Source organism: Choloepus didactylus, chromosome X (genome assembly GCF_015220235.1).
Source record: "Choloepus didactylus isolate mChoDid1 chromosome X, mChoDid1.pri, whole genome shotgun sequence".
NCBI lineage: Eukaryota > Metazoa > Chordata > Mammalia > Pilosa > Megalonychidae > Choloepus > Choloepus didactylus.
The window spans coordinates 120613233-120640814 of NC_051334.1; the positions used below are offsets into that span (position 1 = coordinate 120613233).

The following is a 27582-nucleotide window of genomic DNA, read 5'->3' on the forward strand; positions in this document are numbered from 1 at the left end:
GAGGTCACTCATTCTGAGCTGAGGTTGGCAATTCTGTGAATTCATTTAACATTTGTGAGCATAAAATAAGCATGTCAGACATATAGAAATGGACAGAGAAATTTGAGATCCAGGTGTCAGGTAGACATTCTTTCGCATACAGCACTTCACACTGAAGCATATGGTGGAAGAAACTTTATGTAACTTGTTTCTAATACATGTAAAAACTCTGAAGCATCACACACATAGATTCTTGGCAGATGATTTCCATTGGTTTACACTTCAGGCTTTTGAGACCAGAGTTTTCTTTACTGTCTGTCGCCTTTTATCCATTATTAACAACACTGGTACAGATGGGCTACCTACCTCCTTGCCTGCTAAGAAAATATCATATGTCCATTTCCAGGTGGCTCCTTATGATACTGGCCATACACAACCTCACCAAGAACAAATTTATTCTAAGAATAAATTTCAGAGATGCAAATCCTTGAACATGATCCTGACATTTCAATTCAAATTCAATGCCAGACATTATCCTATATTTCAGTGTTTCTGTTCCTTAAACATATAGAATATTTTGCTTACTTGACATAGAAGGTGAAGGATAAAGTTTTGCCATCATTCAAGCATTCCATGGAGCGGAGATAAACCTGAAGTGGGCCATTGTAGCCTGTCTTACTTATATTATCAGATCCTATGTAAATGGTGTGCCATGCTCCTGTCAACTAAGAAGAAAACATTTTCATAAGAAAGGTTACTCATATCTGTTCTCACTCACATCCATTGTAAACATCGCTTCTGCTTTATTTCAATAGAAAAAATTCATATCCTATTGATAAAAACAGGGTTCTATTCACTGACTTCAATTACATACAATGAAATAATGATCCAAATTCAGACATGAAATATGGAATGAGCAGTTTCTTGTAATAGCTACAACATCATCATCAAATGTCATGGAAACTCAAAGCCAACATTCTGGTTATTGGGCATGTCCATTTATACACAACTAAGATGGAGACTTGGAGATGGAAGACAAGATATTTAATATACATACATAAGCAACTGTAGTTGGAGAGAGCAAGATTCAGATAAATTTGGATACACGCATATGTAACGGGAAGAGGGAGAAACACACATTTGCCCACAGGATAGGGCAAGCCCTCCTCCCCAGCAGTTCTGCCCCTAGTACCTTAGAACAGTCTTCCTCAACTGGAAGATCCTGGTCAGCACAAACCAGACCAAGTGCAAGACCCAGAAGCAGAATTTTCATCTTGTTGATTTCGTTGGTGCTTGTCAAGCCCTCCTCTGGAACAGTGCAGGGAAGCTCTGTGCTGGAGAGAATCTGGGCTTGTGCCTCATTTTATACCCTTTCCTGTTGGCAAGACACATATCTGTTATTGATCATAAGACAATGGGCATTCTTAAGTCATCCCCTAACATCCGGTTTGGCAGTGATGGGCTCTGTGTGGCTAATTTCATTTGCTTAATGAGATTACTTTCAAGAGAAGCTTAACATGCCTGGATGTGACCTTTCCTGTGAGAGAGCACAACACATCCAAGACATTTCAAGGACAGTAATATTTATTCTCTCTTGTAAACTGAGTTTGATAATGGGCTGTGCAGTACAAGAAACGAGTTCCAGACCCCTACATTATTTCTTTCACTGGGGAGATACATTCTGACTAATTTTCTAAAACCATTACTATCTCGTTTAAGAACATTAACACATGACATCTAAATCATGAATTACATTTTCAAGATGTCCATCAGAGAGGTCTGTATTTAAATCTTACAAAGCACTTTTCACAAAAATGCATTCTTAACTGTTATCCTACTAAGGTATCTCTCCCGAACCCGTTTCTACAGTTGGCATTTGCCATGTGTGTACAACTAAATCCCGTTACATTTTTTTCTTTTACATTCCTGCCTTATTTGAGGCTTGGAATATGGAGATACATGCTTTAACCACTCAACCTCTTGAATTCTCCATGCGCTACCCAGCTAGATTCCATTTGTAGATTTCCTAAGTGAATCCAGGCAGGTTGCCTAATTTTCAAGGGCCCAAAGGTCTAGAGGACATGATATTTATTATCCCCTTCTTCCATCAAACAGCCTCTTTAACCTTCCTGGCTGCAATGACCATTCTGGGTGAGGAACATGCCCCTTATTGTGGGAAAAGCAAAAAACCAATTCATTTCTATAGTTCTATTTTTATAATATATTAGAAAAAAATTTATGCTACGATATTCTAATTGACTCAACTGATTCTTCAAACATCAAAAAAAAAAAAAAAAAAAAAAGGGTGCTAGCTATCCCGGGCAACTTTGGCTGATTCCAACGCCAATGTTCTTTGCACCACACATTTTGGTAGCAAGGATATAGAGCCATCTTTCCAAAGGATGGACTGTTTTGTGTCTCCCCTGCAGTCCTGGTTTGGAAAGATTTCTATGACTATATTTTATCCTGGAGTTTTTCATTAATAGATTTGGGACGGGGCTCAGAAGTTGATTTGAGGTATTTCTACCGAACCAGAGATAATTTCACTGGACAGAAGACATGTGGCAATGTCTTGAGGTATTTTTGGTTATCAAAACTGGTGGTCAGCTGTACATTGTCACTGCTTTGTTGTCACAGTTTGGGGAGACAGTGCCCTCCAGTAGTAAACAGAGTCAGGGATTCTGATAAACCTCCTCCAACACACATGACAACAATGATTCACTCATGTCAAGTGGGCTCAAACTGAGAAGTCCTGCTTCTCTGTGGGAGTATGATCATCCCACACAGAGTCAAAATCCTCCTCCCTACAGTGCCCTGCAGTGCCCTCCACATTTTGCTTGTTCTCCTAACTCTTCTCCAACTTCTCTATGTCCTTCTCATTCTGTTCTGGCCCCACTAGGCTGGTTGCAGCTCGGTCCCATTTGTACCTGCTATTCCCTCAATCACTAACTCCTTTCATGTTTTTTTCTTCCCTTGTAGGCAATTTCCATCCCCTGGAGAGTCAACTCCATAGTGCCAGGGTCTGTATGCTTTGGTTTTAGTTTTTCCAGTATCCCTGGTGCCTAGGACTGGTTAATAAATGAACGATCATGTCAGAGTGTTATTTTAATTGGGAAAATTGAGAAAACACTGTTCAAAAACAGGTTTACTTCCTGGTGAAAGAAAATGCCAAAAAAAAAAAAATCCTGTTAAAAAACAAGAATCCAGAATCATGCCCAACATTCTACAAATCAGCCTCACTGGAGAAAGGCTAAATAGAAGGGATTCTTGCACGGCAAGTCAGTTGGACCATGAGCATGGCTCTGAAAGGTGCAGTGTGCCCAAATCTAGGTGTGCTTAAGAAGTAAATGTGCTGTAGGATGTCACCTAACACACATCAGGAGAGATAAAGTCATGTCACTTTCAATACAACACATGGGAAAACATAATGAAGGAAGGGAGACCCAAGATACCTTACTTAAAAGAATTTGTCATTGAGACAGGATAACAAGAAGTATTAAATAAATACCTGGGTCCTACAATTTAACTTAGCTCCCATGGGGCCATTTATTCTGGCCCAGTCAAGGGGCCGTCATTTTCCCATGAAAGGTCATTCATTTGAGGATGCACTGAGGTCGTAGACTACCCAGGTCAACTCAAAAACCACATTAGAGGCAAAACTCTGCCACTTTCCTCTAGGAGGTTTCAAACTCCATGCCTACCAAGAAAAATCCCTCAAATCCATCTAGATGAAAAGAAAAATATTTCTTTAAAAAAAGCTGTTACACCTTCCATGATGTTCCTATTCTAAGAAAAGCATCTGGAAACTTTTATGTATGGATGGATTCAGACAGGACTCATTATGAAATACTACAAGTATCAGAGAGGGCAGATTCCAGAAAGAAAGAAACCATTGTCTCTCTCCACTGTTTACCTTCAGTTTTGTGCTCATGTATTAGGGTTTTTGTTTGGTCGGTTTCTGTTTCCTCTTTGATTAACCTAAGCTTGGGAGTTTCATTTACCAAATGATTGGCATTTCATCTCTTGGTGATATTTTAATCAGAGTCACCCTCTGGACATAGTCTTTTCTCAAAATATTGTCATTCGAGTGTGCATTTCTTTTTTATCCAAGTTATTGTTGACTATTAGCTTATCCCGTTGCTGAAGGAAAAGCCAAGGGCATTGCTTTGGTTTGCTAAAGCTGCCAGAAACGCAACCTACCAGAGATGGATAGACTTTTACAATTGGGGATTATTAGTTCACAAATTTATAGTTGTAAGGCTTGAAAATATCCAAACTAAGGCATCAACAATAGGATACCTTCACTGAAGAAAGGCCGATGGTGTCCAGAACACCTCTGTCAGCTGGAAAGGTAGGTGGCTGGTGTCTTTTGGTCCTTTGCTCCTGAGTTGCGTTGCTTTCAGCTTCTGACTCCGGTGGCTTTTTCCTAAAGTGCCATGGGTTCTCACTTAGCTTCTTTGAGGCAACCTTTGGATTACGTATCTTAGCTTCTCTCCAAAATACCTCCCTGTTTCTTCAAGCATCTGGGTCTGTCTTGACCCCTGAGCTCTCTTAAGGACTCTAGTTAACTAATCATGACCCACCTTGAAAGGGTGTGGTCAGATCTCCATGTAAATAACCTAATCAAAATATCCCACCCACAATAAGCCTGCCAACACAAGATTTCACTAAAGGAACATGGCTTTTTGCTGGGTACATAATAGATTCAAACCAGCACAGTCACCAGCAATGAATTGGTGAGATCAAACCTTCTCAGTCTTGACAGTCAAGGATGCAAGAAATGGCAGATCTTTCTGAAATGATTTGTTCTTTCTATTATCTTATAAACTACTGAAAAATGATGAACAGACCAATATCTTTTATCTGACCTGTACTCATATTAAAACTACAAATGTATTCAATATTTTACAATAGTTGTCAAAACTAAAATCTTGCCTATGAGATCCCCATCATTGGTATATATAGTCATGATAGTAATTCTCCTTGTTTTATCTTGGGTTTTGAAAACTGTAGGATATATGGAGGCTATATGTGTCTCAGAAAGTAAACCACTCATTTTATTTATTCCTCCTAAATACTGCTTGGCACTCGTTTTATTTCCACCACAGGGTCCAGATCTCTGAGCATTGCCTGAACACTGGAGACAAATTCTGTGTCCACGTTGCTAGACCTCTCTTCATCATGGCACATGATGGACGTTCTCCGTCTATTTTAAAGGGAGACACTGCCACTCCTCAGAGACCCTCTGGCCTGCTGCCCTCTGAAGCAGAGCAGAATTTCCCCCCCTCAGCAATCTCACACACTGTGTGAGCCGCATCTCTCCTCTGGAGCTCTCACATCACACCTCCCCCAGGGACCCTTTGACTGGATCTCATCCTGTGTCTCCAATGCAAACTCATTGCTTTCAATTTACTCTAAGATGAGGAAGCAGGAGTTGTCCCCCCAGTATCAGAAGACAGTGGTGAAGTAGGAATTTCCCCTCAATTCTGATACATCACATCATAGTTTGTCTCTGTGCAAATCACCCCAAGCAGCCTATTGTGCTCCATTCCCCACAATGGATGAGATGCTTTCTGGGCACTCTTTCCCAGACCGTTCCCCATCCGCCACATCACAATACAGGAAAAGTAGCCCTCTGTATGCTTTTTAGTTCCTTCTTCCACTTTCACCTTGACACCTTTGGGATGATCTATTTGATTATCACCAAAATTATCTCAGGTGGAACACGCATTCCATGAGAGACACCATGCTCTGTAGAGGTCTATATAAAGGAGAGATTTGTGTGTTCCTAACTCTAGATGACTTTTCCCACACACGCAAATGTATCTTGCATGAAATTTAAAAAATTCTTTAAAAATTTAGGAATCTGGTGATGTCATCAGGAAGTGACCAGTGGAGATGAAATGGGGAATGGGGTGTACCTCCCAGGAGAGAAACTCAAGGCTGCGTAGGAGCAAGGAATGCTTTCTTCTTACTGATGATTCTTATTTCACACAAAAGTGCATGTCTCATTTTCTTGATTTCACTCCCCAGGAAAGATAATGACAACAGGACAAAATGTTTGGTTGTGTTAACCCACAAGGGTGAGCATCAAGATACAGACGTTCAGGTTTCAGAGGAACTGGGTGTTTACACAGTGGATGAATTTTCTCGTGGAATTTAATACATTCGCATCCCTATGACATGGGACAGTCCATTTGGAACTTTTCCAAGGATATATACCACATCTACATACATAAATGATGGGTCCAGGACTGAGTTAGACTCCTCTCCTTACAATTTTTTTTGTAACTTCAATATATTTTCACCCAGGATTTGTGGTTTTGCTTCCTTTTTTCTCCATTTTTTTTTCCCCCAACAGGAAAAAAAAACTCATGCTTTAGCCAAAATCAATGGTGTTTTCTGAGGATATCTCCCTCTGGTAAATCAAAAACTCGTTATTTCCCATGCCATTTAATGATTTCATTAAATGTATGTTTGTAAACGGGTGTGTTTGAAAGGCCACAGGTGTCCCACGACTATGTAAAATGAGATTCTGCTTAGAAATGACACCTTCTCCTAAGTTCACTTCTCAGGGATAACTCAAGCATGAACAAAGCAAGTAGGGCTGGTTGTATAAAACCTTCAACTGAACCTTTTTCTCCTTCAGTTCTTTGCCAATGTCCCCTACTCAGCCAACTTCTGCTACTTCCTCTTCAATGACCATCATTTGTACACTTCTTGCATGATCACCAAAACTTTGTCACCCAAAAATGCATGTGCCTTCATCACAGCAACCAATCTGACCCTGTAAGGTCCCAGTGGAAGAAGTTACCTCCCATCACAAGAGTGTCTTTCATAGCAAAATTTTAAGATATTGGCCCAAAAATGTAATTAATTTTGAAAATATGGCACCAATTCAGTCACAGTATTTGCTTGTTGAATGCCTTAACACACAGATAACAGAGAAATTTAACCTACTTTCAGAGTATTAAAGCCCTTGAATTCAGTGTCTCCAATCCCTTAATAATCAGAGCTCTTAGGACAACTGTCTGAAGAAAAACAGGAAGAGGAAAACAGCACGTGATGATCAACATTTCCAAAGATGTGTTCAGGTACAGATTTTCTAAACAATAATTTTTCGTCAAAGGAATTTAAAAGAAATAAATTGGTTTCCTATAATATGTGTATATACTTGAAGAATTACACATTCAGGAGCAAGTATAGTGCCATTACCTGTTTCACTGAGATTTGTGATCCTTTCTTCTGGAATCCCTTCTTTCCTTGTCAACTCTTTGAACTTCTCAATGAGTTCTTCATCAACGTACTTTCCTCTGCCTGAAAATCATCATGCAAAAGGAAGAATGTTCTCCGTTAAGACCCAGAAGAATTTCTCAGTCCGAAAGTGACATGAATGGATGTCAAACTCAGTTCTTCCTTTAGAATTCAATGTGGTCTAAATATTTAATAAGTATCATGTCACAAAGATCAATTACCTGACTTAAATCTACAACAGAAATGAAACGCAACCCAACTCTGTGAATGTTTACCTGCCCACATCATCTACTGTCCTCCAAAATACATAAAGACCTCCATGAATTTTGGTACCAACTCTTCTGGAATCTCTACTTTTGTCCTAAAACTTTATTAAATCTAACCCGATATTCATGCCATCTCCTGACCCAAATACACTAGAACATGTTTCAGTTCTTTGCCAGGAAACATGAGCCCCTGAAACAGTTATCTGGAATCTGATCTGTTCTGGGGCAGGTATACAATATATGTACAGGCCATTCAGTAGTGCCGTGAGGAATAAGTTGACTTTGGTCCTAAAGTCAGTTCAATCTCATTGAAGTTATAAGGGGAAGGAAACAAAAAAACCAAATATATACTTCTATTTATAATAGAACAGTGGGTTCATGTATAAAACATGTTGGCATGATTCGAACACATGGTTTAGAAATGTTGTAAGACTAGAAGACTGGAAATATGGACCTTTATATGGATTTACAAAAGAAATAAAATATATATTCCAGACCACTTTATCCTTATCAGCAAATCACATTCCTTTTTTCTCAAAACTGTTTTTTTCATTTGAACATCACATCACACAAATACAGCACACCCCTCAATGGTTTTACAGTGGCTTGAGGATTCAAACTGTCACTTTGTATGAGACAACTGATTTGAACATTAAATATTTATCAAGGTTGATTATAAACCCTGGAATCTCTTTTTAAACACGTCATAAAAGGAAGAGGGCCATGGCTTGAAATTATTTATTTGAGGTCTGGATATGATACATACCAAAAATTCCAGTCATCTGGGTGACTAAGACCTTCTCATCCACATTGGTATCATTTGCTGACATCTTTTGTTGCATAAATAAAAAAACAACAAGGAATAAAGTTTTACCTGCATCTGTAAGGGAGGGGAGGGCAGGCAGAAGTGACTTGAATTACACCTTAATTATACTAGATTAGATTTATCCTGACTTATTGAGCATATTGTTTGCAATATTTACCATACCAATGACCTTGACTCATTTTTCTTTGCAGTAAATGTAATAATCAATTAGGAGAGCAAGGAAGGTAGTAGGATCTTTTCTGTATGGCCACCTCCATATAAAGGTCCATATTTCCAATCTTTAGTCTAACAACGTTTCTAAACCATGTGTTTGAATCATGCCAAAATATTTTAGACATGAACCCACTGTTCTATTATAAATAGAAGTATATATTTGTTTTTTTTTGTTTCCTTCCCCTTATAAGTTCAATGAGATTGAACTGACTCTAGAACCAAAGTCAACTTATTCCTCACGGCACTGCTGAATGGCCATGTACATGTATTGTATACCTGCCCCAGAACAGATCATATTCCAGACATGTGACAGCAATTCTTGCGATTCCTTGGAACCATAGCCGAGGAATATTATGTCACAATTGAACCCTATCACTCACAACGCAATACTGAATAAAGTCAATTGTTCTTGTGAGGAGAGGCAGGTGTGGTGGTGACATGTGACAATTATTTTCCTGCTAGGACAGGGCACCCTCAACTCTCTGGATGCAGCCATCCATCTGCAGGCATGCCACTCTGTGGGAAGAAAATAAACCTTGATCAACTGTTCAGAGTCACTAAACCCTATAACTTTCTATCTCCCAGCCACAATATACTCTACAATATCAACTATATCACTTATCAGGATGTGTTTTCAAAAATGGACCCATGTGAGTTATGTACTGAAATATTTTCCATCTTACACAGTGAAAATCCCAACAGCTTCTGAAACAACTTCAATATTTTATAGCCCCAAACCTGTATATCAATCTCGTGGAAGCCCACTCTAAACCCACGGGTCTTGGATGATGTTGAGATGTTTTGTATCATATTATGCACATCTTTTCAGATACTTACTCAAGGAGGTCATACAATGGTTTTACCAAGGAGAGGTTTTACAGAAAAATTAAATAGGTTTCTGAAGTTAATAAAGGTCATGGATATCATTACGTAAGTTATCTCCTCTCAGTCTTCTCAGAAGTCATGTGGGAAAGCTACTGCAGGCATTTTACGTATGATGGTTCCACATTATTTTCTCCAAGATAAAGATGCTTTAGTTTGCAATTCCCAGTTCCCATGGGCTTTAAAGGCAACCCCATCTTTCTCTTCCCTTCTTACATTTGTTGCATCAAAATCCACATAAAATAGTATGACAGAAAATGAGAAATGGAAAGGTAAGTTGTTAGAAGACATTCATGAGATTTACAAAAGAAATAAAATACATAGAAATAAAACCAAAATGAAACACTGGTATTTATGTACTGTGGATACAGAAGAAGTGAAACTGGTGAATTGTAGAGCAGTGTATCTGGAACAGATATTTTTTATTGGTATGTTCATAGCATACTCATTGTGCTCGGTCTTACATAAGGCAAGTATTTGAAACACAGATTCAACCAATTAAATTTTAATCAAATATTTATTCACAGAGTTATTTAAAATTTGGGATATTTTTTATGATCAGGGAGAAGAAAAAGGATAGAATCTGAACAAACATCCCCTTTGCTTTTAAAAGAAGTTCTGATTATGAATTAATGAGCTTGGCTTATAACAACAGTTTCCTTTAGAATTTAAATTAATCAAATCATACCTTTAACAGATTTATTAAGATAGTTTAAGGTTATTTGTTAAGTGTGCTTGGTTATAGAAAATTGATCTTGATATTTATAGTCAAGATTCATGTTACTCTTTAGTTTGTAATTATCTCACAACCCTTTCCTGTAACATTATGAAACAAACATCCTCAGCACATGTTTTTAGTGCCTTACTGAATTGCATTCCAAGTTTTATGGGCTCCCAAAACCTATGATTTATCCAACTGCATATGACTTAATTGTGTGCTTGGAAAATTAAGAGTTTTTGCTTCCAATTGTCAGCTGAACTGCAATTCAGACATGTGGAGTTGTTCTAAAAATTTGTGAGAAGGAATTCTCTTCTGAATATATTTTTAGCAGGAAAACATGGGTACTTACATCCAATTTCAAAAAATTTCATTGTTTTTTATTCCAGTTGCAGTTTTCCCTATGTGTTTTCCATTAACACTTGAAAACAAACAGCTTCATCATGTTAACAGAGCTACATAAACAATTTCCATATAAAGTAGGGTGTTCCATGTTTAACCCCCCTATCAAAACCTGGATTAGGAATCATCTGAGTGCCTTTAAAACCAGACCTTTGAAAGAGAAGGAAGGTCTATTTCTCAACACATGGAATCAGAGCTGTGGCCCCAATATAAACAGAAACCAAAATAATATTTATATTTAAACCTAAATAAATGCAGATAAAAACATAAAAGTTTAGAAAAGAAGAATCCTCATTTCCTTAAAAAATATAAAAATTCTTCAACTTGAATACACAGGTATAAAGAAATCTATCCAGGGTTCTCAACATCAGTGATTTCTTAGTAGACAGAAATCATAAACCATGATGGAATAAATTTAATATCATCAAAATCACAAGCTGCTTTTCTTCCATAAACATCATTATGAAAATTAAACACCAAACCTCAGGTACACACATACATACACCCAGCCTGTGCATTTGTATGCATACATATAGATAACAGATTATATCTGGCTATTATATATGTATGTATATGTGTATGTGTGTATGTGTGTGTGTGTGTGTGTGTGTGTGTATGTAACATACATTCTAATTATTGTTTTTTTATTCCAGTTGCAGTTTTTCCTATGTGTTTTCCATTAACACTTGAAAACACCTTCATGTTCACAGATGTACATGACACAATTTCCATATAAATTACATATATATATATAATATATAGTACTTAATATGTTTCTGTGTGTGTATATACATGTATGTATATTAGGCAATATATTCCTGTTCAGAGTATATTATATAATAAAAATCATAAAATGAGAAACAATCAAATTAAAAATTGGCAAATTATTTGAACATATGTTTCACAACAGGTCACATGCATAGATGTTCACTGTTATTACTCCCAAGGTAAAAGCAAATTAAAACCCCAGAGAGATAAGACTACTTCATATTCACTAGAATGGATAAAATTGCAAAGGGTAGCAACACGAGGTTGGAAAAAGAATAAGAGTCCCTGAGTATCATATGTGACTGGGACAATGTAAAATGATTCAGTGACCTGGAAATCTACTGGATAAGTACTTAAACTGTGAAGTGCTGACTGCACCCTCAGATGTTTACCCAAGAGGAATGAGAACATATGTCAACAGAAAAACTCTACAGAAACCCTCAGATTATTGGTGGAAACCTCCTAGCTGCCGATTAATTGGAGAATGTGGATTGTGGTATCACCAAACCCTAATTCTACTTGGCAATGGAAACAGGATGGATCACTGAGAAATGTGTCCAAGTGGATAAATTTAAAACATCATGTTCAGTGAAAGAATCCTCGTACCAAAGATGCCATCTTCTCTAATTCCATTATGTGAAGTTCTCGAGCAAGGGAGAGAAAGGAGAACAGACACAGCACCTGGTAAATGGAGAGGCATGAACTGGGAAGGGAAACGAGGGGCCTTTCGGGTAGGGAGGTGGTGACAGGGTGTATGCATTTCTCAAACCTGATTTATGCACTCCAAAGGGGGAATTTTATTACATGTAAATTACACCTCAATACATTGAATTTTAGAAGGAGTAGCTACATGTAAAGCCAGTTAAACATAGAAGGAAACAAAAATATAAAAAATGGGAAAAGAAAAGGTTATATGGAGTTCCTGAAAAATCATTAATAGCAGATAGGTAATTGTATTGGAAGAATTCTCAGTGTGATCAAGTGTGACTACTTTGCTGATTGTCCTATAGTTTATTACAAGTGAATTTAGTGTTTTCATTTTTACTCTTTTATGTATCTGTGTTTTGATGTGTGCTTGCATGTGTGTGTGGAGGGGGTAGAGAGATAGAGAGGGAGAAAAATCATCCATTTCTAACTAAATAATTAAGGTCCTCAGAAATCTGCTTCAATCAGTTTCTAAAACACACTCTATTAGTATCTGACCTTAACCCCATTATAATAGGAAAACCCTGACTTTCCCAATTTGATTCAGTACATTTTTGTCCCAATGTCTCACAGATTAACCACATTGTTCCTCTCCTGATTTTAACGTCTTATATTAATTCTTTCACATACAATTTCTTCATAATAAGCACTGAGCTTTTTTTCCAACCCCGAAGTTTGCCCACATCCTACAAATTATAAAAATATTTCCTTCAAATCTGTTTTCTCCTAGAGCAACTCTGCATATTTCTTCTTTTTAAACCCACATTCCTTGAAACAGTTTCATCTTCCTTCATTACTTTGAATTCTTACCAAAATGCCTTCAGTAGAGTGAGCATTTCATTAATAGTCACTGAATAATTGAAATCTCTAATACATTTAAGAATTGATTTCAAATGGTCAAGATTACGTTTATCATGGTTGAGAACATTTTGTGTTTCTATGTACAACTTTTTGGAGCATGTGTCCACCCTAACTCTGCAATTTTTAAAGCATCATTCATGAAAGATTGGGCTGGTGGTGAAGAACTCTAGGATTTTAGATCACCACTCATTCCTTGTTGTCTGTCCCTCAACTCTTTGGTGAGATGAGTCCAATGCCGATTCCTTGGCTCCTGTAAGCCAGTATCCATGGGTTTTCAGGATCTTACACCAGCATGGAGGACACAACCACAAACACACTTCTAAGGAAAAGCTCTTGGATTTTGTTCAAGATCATATTCAAGATACTGCACTGCAAACATGGAGTCAGACCGTCTCCCAAGAGTCAGACCTTTCCATAGTGCTTGTTCTGTGTAATCATTACTTACATGACAATGTTTGAAGAAGACTACAACATCTGTGTCATTAAAATCAATATTAAGTTTTTCATGTATTCCCTGTATTATGCTGAGGATGTTTCCTTCTACTCCTTTCCTTTGAAGTGTTTCCATGAAGAAAAGATGTTGAATTTTGTCAATTGCCTTTTCTGTCAAATGTTGTTTCTGTGTCAGTTGAGATGGTCATGTGGTTTTTCCTCTTTAACTTACTGATGTGGTGTAGGACATTAAATGATTTTCTTTTGTTGAACCTCCCTTCCGTACCTGGAATAAAACCCACTTGGTCATGGTGTATAATTTTTTAATGTGCTGCTGGATTCTGTTTGCAAGAATTTTGTTGAGGATTTTTGCATCTATATTCATTAAAGACATTGGTCTGTACCTTTCTTTTCTTGTAGTATCTTTGTCTGGCTTTGGTAGTAGGGTGACACTGGCTTCATAGAATGAGTGAGGTAGCTTTCCCTCCTCTTCAATTTTCCTTTTGGAAGAATTTGAGCAGGATGGGTACTAATTCTTTCTTGAATGCTTGGTAGAATTCATATGTGAATCCATCTGGTCCCAGACTTTTCTTTTTTGGGAGCTTTTAATGATCGATTCAATCTCTTTACTTGTGATTGGTTTGTTTAGGACTTCTATTTCTTCTGAGTCAATGTTGTTGTTCACACTTTTCTAAAAAGTTGTCCATTTCATCTAAGTTGTTTAGTTTGTTAGCATATAGTTGCTCCTAGTATCTTCTCATATCTCATTTATCTCTTCGGGGTCAGTAGTTATGTCACCCCTCCCATTTCTGATTTTATTTATTTGCATCCTTTCTTTTTCTATATTATCTTAGTAAGGATCCATCTATTTTCCTGATTTTCTCAAAGAAGAAACTACTGGTTTATGTTGATTCTATCATTTTCATATCCTCATTTTCATTTCTTTCTCCTCTAATCTGTTATTTCTTTCCTTCTGATTGCATTTGGGTTAGTTTCCTGTTCTTACTATAGTTTCTCCAGATGAGCAGTTAAGTCAGTGATTTTCTTCTTTCTTCTTTTTTTTTTTTTTAATACAGACCTTTAGTGCAATGAATTTCCCTCACATCACAGCCTTTGCTGCATCCCTTAAGTTATGATGTGTTGTGTTCTCATTTTCATTTGCCTCGTGATATTTACTGATTTCTCTTGTAATTTCTTCCTTAGCCCACTAGCTGCTTAACAGTGTGTTTTGAAGCCTCCATGTATTTGTGAATTTTCCAGCCTTCCTACTGGTATTGATTTCCAACTTCATTCTGTTAGGATCTAAAAAAGGATTTTGCATAATTTTGATATTTTTAAATTATTGAGACCTTCTTTAAGACACGTGGCCTATCCTATACAATGTAAGATTTCTACTTTTAACCACATTTTGACATATATTTCATTACTATTAATTATGTTCAGAATGTTGTGCAACCATCACCACCATCCATTACCAAAACACTTCCATTGCTCCAAATAAAAACTCTATACATTTTAAGTCTTATCTTCCCCTTCCCTCTCCCCACCCTACTCCCTGGTAAACTATATTATGCATTCAAAATCTATGCATTTTCTATTTCTCTGAACAGGAAATTTAACTGAGAATGACAATAGTATAGTTATATACTGGGTACATTTTATATTCTAGGGAACATATAGCAGGGTTACCTGTATCAATGCCTTTTAAGATGTTTTCTTTTGGAATACCCATTTTGACAGTCACCTCTTCAAACTTCCTATATTCATCGGCATTTACATGATTGCTCTTTGCTGCATATGGTAGAAGATAAGCAGAAGATATTCCCATTAGCATAGTCAAGTATTTCGGAATTTTCCAGTGAGATGATACAATGTGGAAATCAGGTCTTAGTAAAATTTGGTGGAGCCCAAATATTTAAGATTCTATATTTTTGCCTTTTCTTAGGACTACTGACGCAATTAAAGACAAGTCATCCTGCAAATTTGAGCACCCCTATACCAGATGCAGGTGTTGGATTATAGTTGAGCATAAGCTTTTCAGAATTTTCAAAATGGTAGCTGTTCCTTTCGTCTCCCACACCCACTGTCCCACATGATAAGAACGAACTCATTCTTCATTTTTTTCAAAGAAAAGAATCATTCTCCATCTATGTCACATTTGGATCTGATATTGGAATGGCTGAAATCCACCTATCAATGCCTTGTGGAATTATTTAGATACATCCTGTCCACTTGAGTGGAACACTGGCTTGAAGAGATAAAATCTGATTTAATGTGTTTTGCTTTTGTTTTGCAATTCAGGAGAATCAGTCTAAGACACTGTCTTAAAAGTTGTGATAAAATTAAAGATTTGGGGTTGACATTAACATATTCAAGGTTGGAAATGAATTGGAATGCTAAACTTGAATTTAAAATCCCTGTTCACTTAGCTGACACAATTCATCTCTATGAGTAAGCAGTATTTGGCTACAACCTCATGGACCAATGTGAATACTACTGGATATCCAGTGCAAGTGCACGGTGTGGTTGGAAAAGCCTTCTGATACAGCCCCACAGCAGATGTGTTTTTTTTTTTTTATCCCCGTCACCAACCTTTCAACATCTATGACCAAAGAATCACAAAGGCTGAATTCTCATGGTTGAGCATTTCTCCACTATAAAGTGCTCAATAAAATCATGCCCACCCATAATTCTCTTCCTCAAACAAATATAATTGATGTTCATACAGTTTATTAAGCAGAGAATAAGTGATTATACACACCCACGAGTACCATCAAATACGTGGTTTCACCATTCTCATTCACATTGACAACATAAAATATCAGGAACCAAATATTTGAATCATAAATTTGGATATAATTTTTTCCACTGTCTGAAAAAAAAATATTTCAAACCTCCATATAACTTGTTCCTTTTTAATATTGATGTGTATTTTTTAGGCCTGTCTTTATCTGATTTTTCTGTCACAAAGATCTCTCTCTGTCTCATTAACACCTGTCAAACATGTTGGAATCAATTATGAGTGCTATATGGTACAGAGTTTTACATAGCATCATAATCCTAATCTAGTAAAGATACTACTTCTTTCATGATTTCCTAAATATAATCACAATTTATGTTTGCTAATTATAGCAAAGCTCTTTAAGATGTGCACTTTCTAGGTTTCTGACAAGTAGAGACATGGAGCCATTTCATAAAAACTCTCAAGAACTGATTGTTCAATTTACAGGAATTTTGTGAGCCAACTGTGAAATACAGCCATTACTAGACTATATAAGTCAATAATTTGGCACTGAGAATTTGGAATTACATTACATTATGAAGGGCATAGATGAATTAAAACACTATGAACCATGAAATGTATTAATATTGGTATCACTGAGTAGTGGGTCACAAGAGAGGTTTTCTAAATGGATGCTCTTAGGAAATGATCAGGAATTGCATATGCCCAGGTTTGTCTTCTTATCAAGACTGTGATTAGACTTGGTTGGGTGAGGTTGGGTTGACTAAAGGGAATTTCTTTATTGCATGGTGCCTAAAACCAAGCCCAATAAAATCATTTTGTCACTGCTTCTTACAGAAATACCTGAAAACACAAGTAAAGAAACAAGCAAATCTAGCACACATGGAAGGAAAGATGGTAGATAACATTACTTTTATTATTTCCTTATGCTGATCATCATTGAAAGCAGAATCGAAGAAATACACTAAGTATTTTAAAGAAAGAACTACCAATTGAGGTATTGGCAAAATTTTGGGAATACATTGTCTGTATTTGTACTCCAAGTGGATCCTGCTGCTTATTTATTTAACCCTACTGTCAGTCAAAATCACAACCTAACATTGTACTATTTTTTTTTTTTTTTTTTTTTCTATTTTTAAGATTTTATTTATTTACAATTTATTTATTTATTACATTTTTATCAGCTAAGTAAATGTATGGTTAATTTTTATAAAAGATCCATGCACATTTGAAAAGAACTTGCATTTTTTTTTGTACAAAGTTCTGGCCCTGTGTATAAAATCAAATTTAAAATTATTTAACTCAGATTATCTATACCTTTTTTAGACTACTTGATTTACATTATATATTTTACTTCTTTGTTGTTTGGCATTTCAGGATCTCTCACCTTGTATAACTTTACTATAACTTGAATATTTTATTTCTTTTAGTCCTATTTAATCCCTTTTGCCTTGAATCCTACTGCATTTTTTTTTTTTCATACAAAACAAATTGTACTTTCGATTGTTTACAGTACCATTACATAGTTGTACATTCATCACCTAAATCAATCCCTGACACCTTCATTAGCACACACACAAAAATAACAAGAATAATAATTAGAGTGAAAAAGAGCAATTGAAGTAAAAAAGAACACTGGGTACCTTTGTCTGTTTGTTTCCTTCCCCTACTTTTCTACACATCCATCCATAAACTAGACAAAGTGGTGTTTGGTCCTTATGGCTTTCCCAATCCCATTGTCACCCCTCATAAGCTACATTTTTATACAACTGTCTTCGAGATTCATGGGTTCTGGGTTGTAGTTTGATAGTTTCAGGTATCCACCACCAGCTACCCCAATTCTTTAGAACCTAAAAAGGGTTGTCTAAAGTGTGCATAAGAGTGCCCACCAGAGTGACCTCTCGGCTCCTTTTGGAATCTCTCTGCCACTGAAGCTTATTTCATTTCCTTTCACATCCCCCTTTTGGTCAAGAAGATGTTCTCCGTCCCACGGTGCCAGGTCTACATTCCTCCCTGGGAGTCATATTCCACGTTGCCAGGGAGATTCACTTCCCTGGGTGTCTGATCCCACGTAGGGGGGAGGGCAGTGATTTCACCTTTCAAGTTGGCTTAGCCAGAGAGAGAGGGCCACATCTGAGCAACAAAGAGGCATTCAGGAGGAGACTCTTAGGCACAAATACAGGGAGGCCTAGCCTCTCCTTTGCAGCAACCGTCTTCCCAAGGGTAAAACTTATGGTAGAGGGCTCAACCCATCAAACCACCAGTCCCCTATGTCTGTGGTCATGTTAGCAACCATGGAGGTGGGGTAGGCGAATACCCCTGCATTCTCCACAGGCTCCTCAAGGGGGCACTACATCTTTTTTTTTTTTTTTTTTTTTTTCCCTTGTTTGTCTTTTTTCTTTTCTTTTTTTTTTTTTTTTTTTTTTAACTTTCCCTTCTTTTTTCAAATCACCTGTATGAAAAAAAAAGTTAAAAAGAAAACAAACATACAATAAAAGAGCATTTCAAAGAGACCATAACAAGGGAGTAAGAAAAAGACAACTAACCTAAGATAACTGCTTAACTTCCAACATGTTCCTACTTTACCCCAAGAAAGTTACATAATATAGCAACATTTCAGTGAACTTGTTCCTACTACAACCATCAGAAATTAACAGACCATATTCATTTCTGGGCATCCCCAGAACGTTAAATAGCTTATCTGTTCTTCCTGGATTATTGTTCCCCCTTCCTTAATTGCTCTCTACTGCTAGTTCCCCTACATTCTACATTATAAACCATTTGTTTTACATTTTTCAAAGTTCACATTAGTGGTAGCATATAATATTTCTCTTTTTGTGCCTGGCTTATTTCGCTCAGCATTATGTCCTCAAGGTTCATCCATGTTGTCATATGTTTCACCAGATCGTTCCTTCTTACTGCCGCGTAGTATTCCATCGTGTGTATATACCACATTTTATTTATCCACTCATCTGTTGAAGGACATTTGGGTTGTTTCCATCTCTTGGCAATTGTGAATAATGCTGCTATGAACATTGGCGTGCAGATATCTGTTCGTGTCACTGCTTTCCGATCTTCCGGGTATATACCGAGGAGTGCAATCACTGGATCGAATGGTAGCTCTATATCTAGTTTTCTAAGGAACTGCCAGACTGACTTCCAGAGTGGCTGAACCATTATACAGTCCCACCAACGATGAATAAGAGTTCCAATTTCTCCACATCCCCTCCAGCATTTGTAGTTTCCTGTTTGTTTAATGGCAGCCATTCTAACCGGTGTTAGATGGTATCTCATTGTGGTCTTAATTTGCATCTCTCTAATAGCTAGTGAAGCTGAACATTTTTTCATGTGTTTCTTGGCCATTTTTATTTCCTCTTCAGAGAACTGTCTTTTCATATCTTTTGCCCATTTTATAATTGGGCTGTCTGTACTATTGTCATTGAGTTGTAGGATTTCTTTGTATATGCAAGATATCAGTCTTTTGTCAGATACATGGTTTCCAAAAATTTTTTCCCATTGAGTTGGCTGCCTCTTTACCTTTTTGAGAAATTCCTTTGAGGTGCAGAAACTTCTAAGCTTGAGGAGTTCCCATTTATCTATTTTCTCTTTTGTTGCTTGTGCTTTGGGTGTAAAGTCTAGGAAGTGGCCTCCTAATACAAGGTCTTGAAGATGTTTTCCTACATTATCTTCTAGGAGTTTTATGGTACTTTCTTTTATATTGAGATCTTTGGTCCATTTTGAGTTAATTTTTGTGTAGGGGGTGAGGTAGGGGTCCTCTTTCATTCTTTTGGATATGGATATCCAACTCTCCCAGCCCCATTTGTTGAAAAGACCATTATGGCTCAGTTCGGTGACTTTGGGGGCCTTATCAAAGATCAGTCGGCCATAGATCTGAGGGTCTATCTCTGAATTCTCAATTCGATTCCATTGATCTATATGTCTATCTTTGTGCCAGTACCATGCTGTCTTGGCAACTGTGGCTTTATAATAAGCTTCAAAGTCAGGGAGTGTAAGTCCTCCCACTTCGTTTTTCTTTTTTAGAGTGTCTTTAGCAATTCGAGGCATCTTCCCTTTCCAAATGAATTTGATAACTAGCTTTTCCAAGTCTGCAAAGTAGGTTGTTGGAATTTTGATTGGGATTGCATTGAATCTGTAGATGAGTTTGGGTAGAATTGACATCTTAATGACATTTAGCCTTCCTATCCATGAACATGGAATATTTTTCCATCTTTTAAGGTCCCCTTCTATTTCTTTTAGTAGAGTTATGTAGTTTTCTTTGTATAGGTCTTTTACATCTTTGGTTAAGTTGATTCCTAGGTACTTGATTTTTTAGTTGCTATTGAAAATGGTATCTTTTTCTTGAGTGTCTCTTCAGTTTGTTCATTTCTAGCATATAGAAACATTACTGACTTATGTGCATTAATCTTGTATCCCGCTACTTTGCTAAATTTGTTTATTAGCTCTAGTAGGTGTATCGTTGATTTCTCAGGGTTTTCTAGATATAAGATCATATCATCTGCAAACAATGACAGTTTTACTTCTTCTTTTCCAATTTGGATGCCTTTTATTTCTTTGTCTTGCCGGATTGCCCTGGCTAGCACTTCCAGCACAATGTTGAATAACAGTGGTGACAGCGGGCATCCTTGTCTTGTTCCTGATCTTAGAGGGAAGGCTTTCAGTCTCTCACCATTGAGTACTATGCTGGCTGTGGGTTTTTCATATATGCTCTTTATCATGTTGAGGAAGTTTCCTTCAATTCCTACCTTTTGAAGTGTTTTTATCAAAAAGGGATGTTGGATTTGTCAAATGCTTTTTCAGCATCTATTGAGATGATCAATTGATTTTTCCCTTTCGAGTTTTTAATGTGTTGTAATACATTGATTGTTTTTCTGATGTTGAACCATCCTTGCATGCCTGGAATGAACCCCACTTGGTCATGGTGTATGATTTTTTTAATGTGTCTTTGGATTCGATTTGCAAGTATTTTGTTGAGGATTTTTGCATCTATATTCATTAGGGAGATTGGCCGGTAGTTTTCCTTTTTTGTAGCATCTTTGCCTGGTTTTGGTATTAGATTGATGTTAGCTTCATAAAATGAGTTAGGTAGTGTTCCATTTTTTTCAATGTTTTGAAAGATTTTGAGTAAGATTGGTGTCAGTTCTTTCTGGAAAGTTTGGTAGAATTCCCCTGTGAAGCCATCTGGCCCTGGGCATTTATTTGTGGGAAGATTTTTGATGACTGATTGGATCTCTTTGCTTGTGATGGGTTGGTTGAGGTCTTCTATTTCTTCTCTGGTCAGTCTAGGTTGTTCATATGTTTCCAGGAAATTGTCCATTTCTTCTACATTATCCAGTTTGTTGCCATACAGTTGTTCATAATATCCTCTTATAATTTTTTTAATTTCTTCAGGATCTGCAGTTATGTCACCTTTTTCATTCATTATTTTGTTTATATGGGTCTTCTCTCTTTTTGATTTTGTCAGTCTAGCTAGGGGCTTGTCAATCTTGTTGATCTTCTCAAAGAACCAACTTTTGGTGATATTTATCCTTTCTATTGTTTTTTTGTTCTCTATGTCATTTATTTCTGCTTTAATCCTTGTTATTTCTTTTCTTGTACTTGGTTTAGGATTGGTTTGCTGTTCATTTTCTAGCTTCTTCAGTTGATCCATTAGTTCTTTGATTTTGGCTCTTTCTTCCTTTTTAATATATGCGTTTAGTGCTATAAATTTCCCCCTTAGCACTGCTTTTGCTGCATCCCATAGGTTTTGGTATGTTGTGTTCTCATTTTCATTCGTCTCTATATATTTAGCAATTTCTCTTGCTATTTCTTCTTTAACCCACTGATTGTTTAGGAGTGTGTTGTTTAACCTCCAGGTATTTGTGAATTTTCTAAGTCTCTGATGGTTATTGACTTCTAATTGTATTCCATTGTGGTCAGAGAATGTGCTTTGAATAATTTCAATCTTTTTAAATTTATTGAGGCTTGTTTTATGTCCCAGCATATGATCTATTCTGGAGAAAGTTCCGTGAGCACTAGAAAAGTATGTGTATCCTGGTGATTTGGGATGTAATGTCCTGTATATGTCTGTTAAATCTAATTCATTTATCAGATTGTTTAGGTTTTCAATTTCCTTATTGGTCTTCTGTCTGGTTGATCTATCTATAGGAGAGAGTGATGTGTTGAAGTCTCCCACAATTATAGTGGAAACATCAATTGCTTCCTTTAGTTTTGCCAATGTTTCTCTCATGTATTTTGTGGCACCTTGATTGGGTGCATAGACATTTACGATTGTTATTTCTTCTTGCTGAATTGCCCCTTTTATTAGTATGTAGTGGCCTTCTTTGTCTCTCAAAACATCCCTGCATTTGAAGTCTATTTTATCTGAGATTAATATTGCTACACCTGCTTTCTTTTGGCTGTAGCTTGCATGAAATATTTTTTTCCATCCTTTCACTTTCAATTTCTTTGTGTCCCTGTGTCTAAGATGAGTCTCTTGTATGCAACATATTGATGGTTCATTTTTTTTGATCCATTCTGCGAATCTATATCTTTTAATTGGGGAGTTTAATCCATTTACATTCAACGTTAAAACCGTGAAGGCATTTCTTGAATCGGCCATCTTATCCTTTGGATTATGTTTGCCATATTTTTCCCCTCTCTCTATTAATATCCTTTATTGTACCCATACCGAATCTCTTTAGTACTGAACCTTTCTCCAAGTCTCTCTGTCCTGTCTTTGTTTCTCTGTCTGTAGGGCTCCCTTTAGTATCTCCAGTAGGGCAGGTCTCTTGTTAGCAAATTCTCTCAGCATTTCTTTGTCTGTGAAAAATTTAAGCTCTCCCTCAAATTTGAAGGAGAGCTTTGCTGGATAAAGTATTCTTGGCTGGAAATTCCTCTCTCTCAGAATTTTAAATATATCGTGCCATTGCCTTCTCGCCTCCATGGTGGCTGCTGAGTAGTCACTACTTAGTCTTATGCTGTTTCCTTTGTATGTGGTGAATTGCTTTTCTCTTGCTGCTTTCAGAACTTGCTCCTTCTCTTCTATGTTTGACAGTGTGATCAGTATATGTCTCGGAGTGGGTTTTTTTGGATTTATTCTATTTGGAGTTCGCTGAGCATTTATGATTTGTGTATTTGTGTTGTTTAGAAGATTTGGGAAGTTTTCCCCAACAATTTCTTTGAATACTCTTCCTAGACCTTTACCCTTTTCTTCCCCTTCTGGGACACCAATGAGTCTTATATTCGGACGCTTCATATTATCTATCATATCCCTGAGGTCCATTTCGAGTTTTTCAATTTTTTTCCCCATTCTTTCTTTTATGCTTTCATTTTCCATTCTGTCATCTTCCAGGTCACTGATTCGTTGTTCAACTTCCTCTAGTCTTGTACTATGAGTGTCCAGAATCTTTTTAATTTGGTCAACAGTTTCTTTAATTTCCATAAGATCATCCATTTTTTTATTTAGTCTTGCAATGTCTTCTTTATGCTCTTCTAGGGTCTTCTTGATTTCCTTCATATCCCGTACTAGGGTCTCATTGTTCATCTTTAGATCTTTGAGTAGCTGCTCTAGGTGTGTCTCTTCTGGTCTTTTGATTTGGGTGCTTGGGCTTGGGTTATCCATATCGTCTGGTTTTTTCATATGCTTTATAATTTTCTGTTGTTTTTGGCCTCGTGGCATTTGCTGTCCTTGATAGGGTTCTTTTAGGGTTTGTAGACCAGTTGAAGTCCTTATCTCTAATTTATCAGATCTACAGCTTCGTGGAGTACACTTTCTCTAACTAACCAGCAGGTGGCGTCCACGAGCCACCTGTTCTCCACAAGCCAGATCTCCCCTGCTTAGCCTTTTTGGTGAGTGGGGGAGTGAGTCTTGTGGGGCCCATTTGGTGTCCCAAGCTTGCGTGTGTAGTTGGTGTTGCCTGCCCTGTATGTGGGGCGTGTTTCTGGGCAGTCGGGGAGGGGGGGGTGGCCCTAACAATCAAATCTCCCTGATGATCCTAGAGTTTTAAAGCTACTGCAATAGTCTAATCCTTCAGTTCAGTCCTGCCACAGTTTGTCTCTGCCACTGACCCACAAGTCTTTGGTATTGGCGTATGGCTCCTGAGACTTGCAAGTGGGCCCCTCTTCCAGGCTGTGCACCCCGGGTCCTCTGTTGAGGGATGACTGTGCTATGTCACAGGTGAGTGCCGTCCCCCCAGGGCAGTTCTGGGCTGCTGGGCTGTGTTGGGAGGCTCCCAGTCTGCTCAAATGATGGCTGAATGGGGCTCTGTTAATTCACACTGCTCCCCCTTCCCAGCTCTGGGACATTCAGCTGAGGTTGCAGGGAAGGCTAATGTCCACGCCCAGTTTTGTGGTGTGTGCCTGTTATTTGAAGCACTTCCGTCACACTGGGTTGTCTGGGGCAGCTCTGGGCTATGGGGCTGGAGATGGGCAGGAGTGTTTCCTGTCCACCAGGATGGTGGCTGTGAGCGGACACCCCCCTTTTCTTGGGAAGTTGTGTTGTTTAGTGAATTTTCTCAGCCACTGGATTATTGCCTTTTGTCTCAGAGCTCTCTTAGTTCTGCTCTTGACTTGACGTGCCCAAATTTCAATTCTTTGAAGCTTTCTGTATTGAGCTTCTTAGAGTAATTGTTTTAGAAAAAGCAAAAAGGATTTAAAAAAAAAAAAAAAAAAAAAAAAAAAAAAAAAAAAAAAAAAAACGGCCCTCCTCAGAGATCTAATGGGTTATTGAAATGCTAATAGACAAAGCAACCAGGGCCATTAAGGAAAGGTGCCCTGGGCAGAGAGATCAGCCTTGCTTCGGGATTTGCATATGCGCCTCAAGGCCTGATCTCCGCCCTTCCCCTTTCTGTGTTCACCAGAACTCCAAAAATCCTCTGCTTTTACTTTGGAGCTTCTCGTGTTGTTTTCCTTCTATGCCCGTCTCCTCTCTGCTGGGCTGGCTGCTCTCAGAGTCTCTGGTGTCTGGCCTCAGTCTATCTATGGTTGGAGTTTGAATCAGTAGAATGAGTTTCCGATGAGAGCAGCCACTGCAATTCTCCCTTCTCCTTCCTGGAGCTGACAGCCCCTCCTCCCCCGGGACTGAGCCTGGCAGGGAGGGGCGCGGGTCCCCTGGCCGCAAAAACTTACAGATTTCGCTGATCTCAGCAGTTCCACGTTTTCATGAGTGTTGTATGAAGTATGCCCAAAGACAGATTGCTCTGTGGTGTCCAGTCCACGCAGTTCCTGGCTTTTTACCTACTTTCCTGGAGGAGTAACTAAAACATACAGCTCACCAGTCTGCCATCTTGCCTGTACTATGTTTTTAACTAGAAAAAAATGGAGGCTTAAACATCTGGCCCCTAATTTTGTGGTACTTGTGTTTGAAAATTAGTTATAAATTTTTTGAACTATATGGATAGAAATTTGTACTACTTCCCTCACTACCTTCAACTAAAGATCATTATTATGCTAAATTCTTTTTATCCTTTCACTGCTATTTTAATTATACCAACAATTCTTTTTGGAACTTAAATTAAGTAGATCATATTTATTAAAAAAAACTTTCATCATGACTTTGTAAGATTTAGATTATTTAGTTAAAGGAAAAATTAATTTTGGTGGCTGAATAAGGGGTAAAACACTGTTGAAATAATGGGTTTAATTTGAAGTAACTTTAAACATTTTCCCACACACATGGGCCATATTAAATAAGTGTAGTGGGTCATGTTCTTAGATACAGTTAATTATGATATTTCCCACTAGGACTTTCTATGACATAGCATGTATCCTGAGTTTGCACAAAAAATTGTTTGTAAAATTAAGTGACTCTTCAGTCACTTTGTAAATTAGTGCAGGTAGTGTTCTAGATTCCACACATCTGCAACTCCTGGGCCGAGCTAAGACCATGAATTGGAACACCCTCCATGGTTTGAGATGTGTACTTATACGGGAACATCATTACTTACAGTCAAGATCATATTTGTGGTCTTTTCCTGTTGTCACTCCATTTTTTGTGAACCTTAGGCATTCACCATTAATCCTGGAAATCAACAACAACAACAAATAATCTCAATTCCCAATTCACACATCAACACACTTTTATTTGGCTTAGGAACTACCAAGCATTAAAAAAATGATAATTTCTAAACCAGTAGATTTTCAGTCTTTTGTTCATTTGATCCCTCCAGAAGTTGCTGGGACAGCCTATTCCAAGGTTTCTCCAACTGACCACCTTTCAACATTCTGGACTGATGATTATTTGCCATGGGGCTTTCTCCTGAGGATCCAAGGATATTGGTCATTCTTGTTCTCCACCCATTAGACGCCAGTAGCAACCACTGCTCCTCAAGTTGAGATAACTATGGTATCTACAGGCATTGCCAGGTGCCCACTGTTGGGTATGTAGAAACACTTCCACTTGAGAATAACTGCTATATTCCTTTCATACAAGCAATTCCCCCCTCTCATTTTTCCATCATGCAAACCATTCCTCCACCTTTATCCTAAATACCAGTGCTTCCTCGACTCTGAAGAGGTCACTCATTCTGAGCTGAGGTTGGCAATTCTGCGAATTCATTTAACATTTGTGAGCATAAAATAAGCATATCAGACATACAGAAATGGACAGAGAAATTTGAGATCAGGCGTCAGGTAGACATTCTTTTGCATACAGCACTTCACACTGAAGCATATGGTGGAAGAAACTTTATGTAACTTGTTTCCAATACATGTAAAAACTCTGAAGCATCACGCACATAGATTCTTGGCAGATGACTACCATTGGTTTACACTTCAGGCTTTTGAGACCAGAGTTTTCTTTACTGTTGCCTTTTATCCATTATTAACGATACTGGTACAGATGGGCTACCCACCTCCTTGCCCGCTAAGAAAATATCATATGTCCATTTCCAGGTGGCTCCTTATGATACTGGCCATACACAACCTCACCAAGAACAAAGTTCTAAGAATAAATTTCAGAGATGCAAATCCTTGATCATGATCCTGACATTTCAATGCAAATTTGATGCCAGACATTATCTGAAATTTCAATGTTTCTGTTCCTTAAACATATAGAATATTTTGCTTACTTGATGTAGAACATTAAGGATAAATTTTTGCCTTCATTATAGCATTCCACCCAACAGAGATAAACTCCAAGTGGGCCATTGTAGCCTATTTTGCTTATGTTATTGGATCCCATGTAAACGGTGCACCAGGCTCCTGTAATCTAAAAAGAAAACATTTTCATAAGAAAGATTAGTCAATATCCAGTGTCACACATATCCACTGAAACACTGCTTCTGCTTTATTTCAATAGAAAAAAAAATCATATCCTATTTTAAAAAAAAAAAAAACAGGGTTCTCTTCAGGGACTACAATTACACGCAATGAAATAATGATCCAAATTCAGTCATGAAATATGGAATGAGCAGCTTCTTGAAATAGCTACAACAGCATCCTCAGATGTCATGGACAATCAAAGCCAACATTCTGGTTATTGGGCTTCTCCATTTATAGACAAATAAGATGGAAATTTAGAGATGGAAGACAGGAT

The 27582-nt window shown here is 37.6% G+C and overlaps 1 protein-coding gene and 1 long non-coding RNA gene across 2 annotated transcripts in view; both read right to left on the minus strand.

Annotated features, from left to right (window-relative positions):
* Nucleotides 1–593: 593 nt before the first annotated feature.
* On the minus strand, nt 594–27150 carry LOC119523623 (odorant-binding protein-like). Its single transcript, XM_037822431.1, has 6 exons — nt 27116–27150; nt 25994–26067; nt 14996–15097; nt 7195–7296; nt 1172–1354; nt 594–704 (listed from the first exon to the last, which is right to left on the minus strand). Exons 1-5 carry the CDS (start codon nt 27127–27129, stop codon nt 1338–1340), a joined length of 309 nt encoding a protein of 102 aa, XP_037678359.1. The 5' UTR covers nt 27130–27150; the 3' UTR covers nt 594–704; nt 1172–1337.
* The window catches only part of LOC119523624, a 40368-nt gene continuing 39932 nt past the window's right edge, over nt 27147–27582 (minus strand). Inside the window, exon 8 of the long non-coding RNA XR_005214647.1 lies at nt 27147–27255. This is a non-coding gene — a long non-coding RNA (uncharacterized LOC119523624). The remainder of the gene's footprint in view (nt 27256–27582) is intronic.

Bases quoted from the DNA above. Each gene is read 5' to 3' on its own strand.
- LOC119523623 (XM_037822431.1), bottom strand. The intron at 15,098-25,993 runs GTAAGTAATGAT...TACCATATGCAG, and splicing joins CCACAAATATGATCTTGACT to CAAAGAGCAATCATGTAAAT. The intron at 7,297-14,995 runs GTAACCCTGCTA...GATGATTTTCAG, and splicing joins CTTAAAAGGCATTGATACAG to GCAGAGGAAAGTACGTTGAT.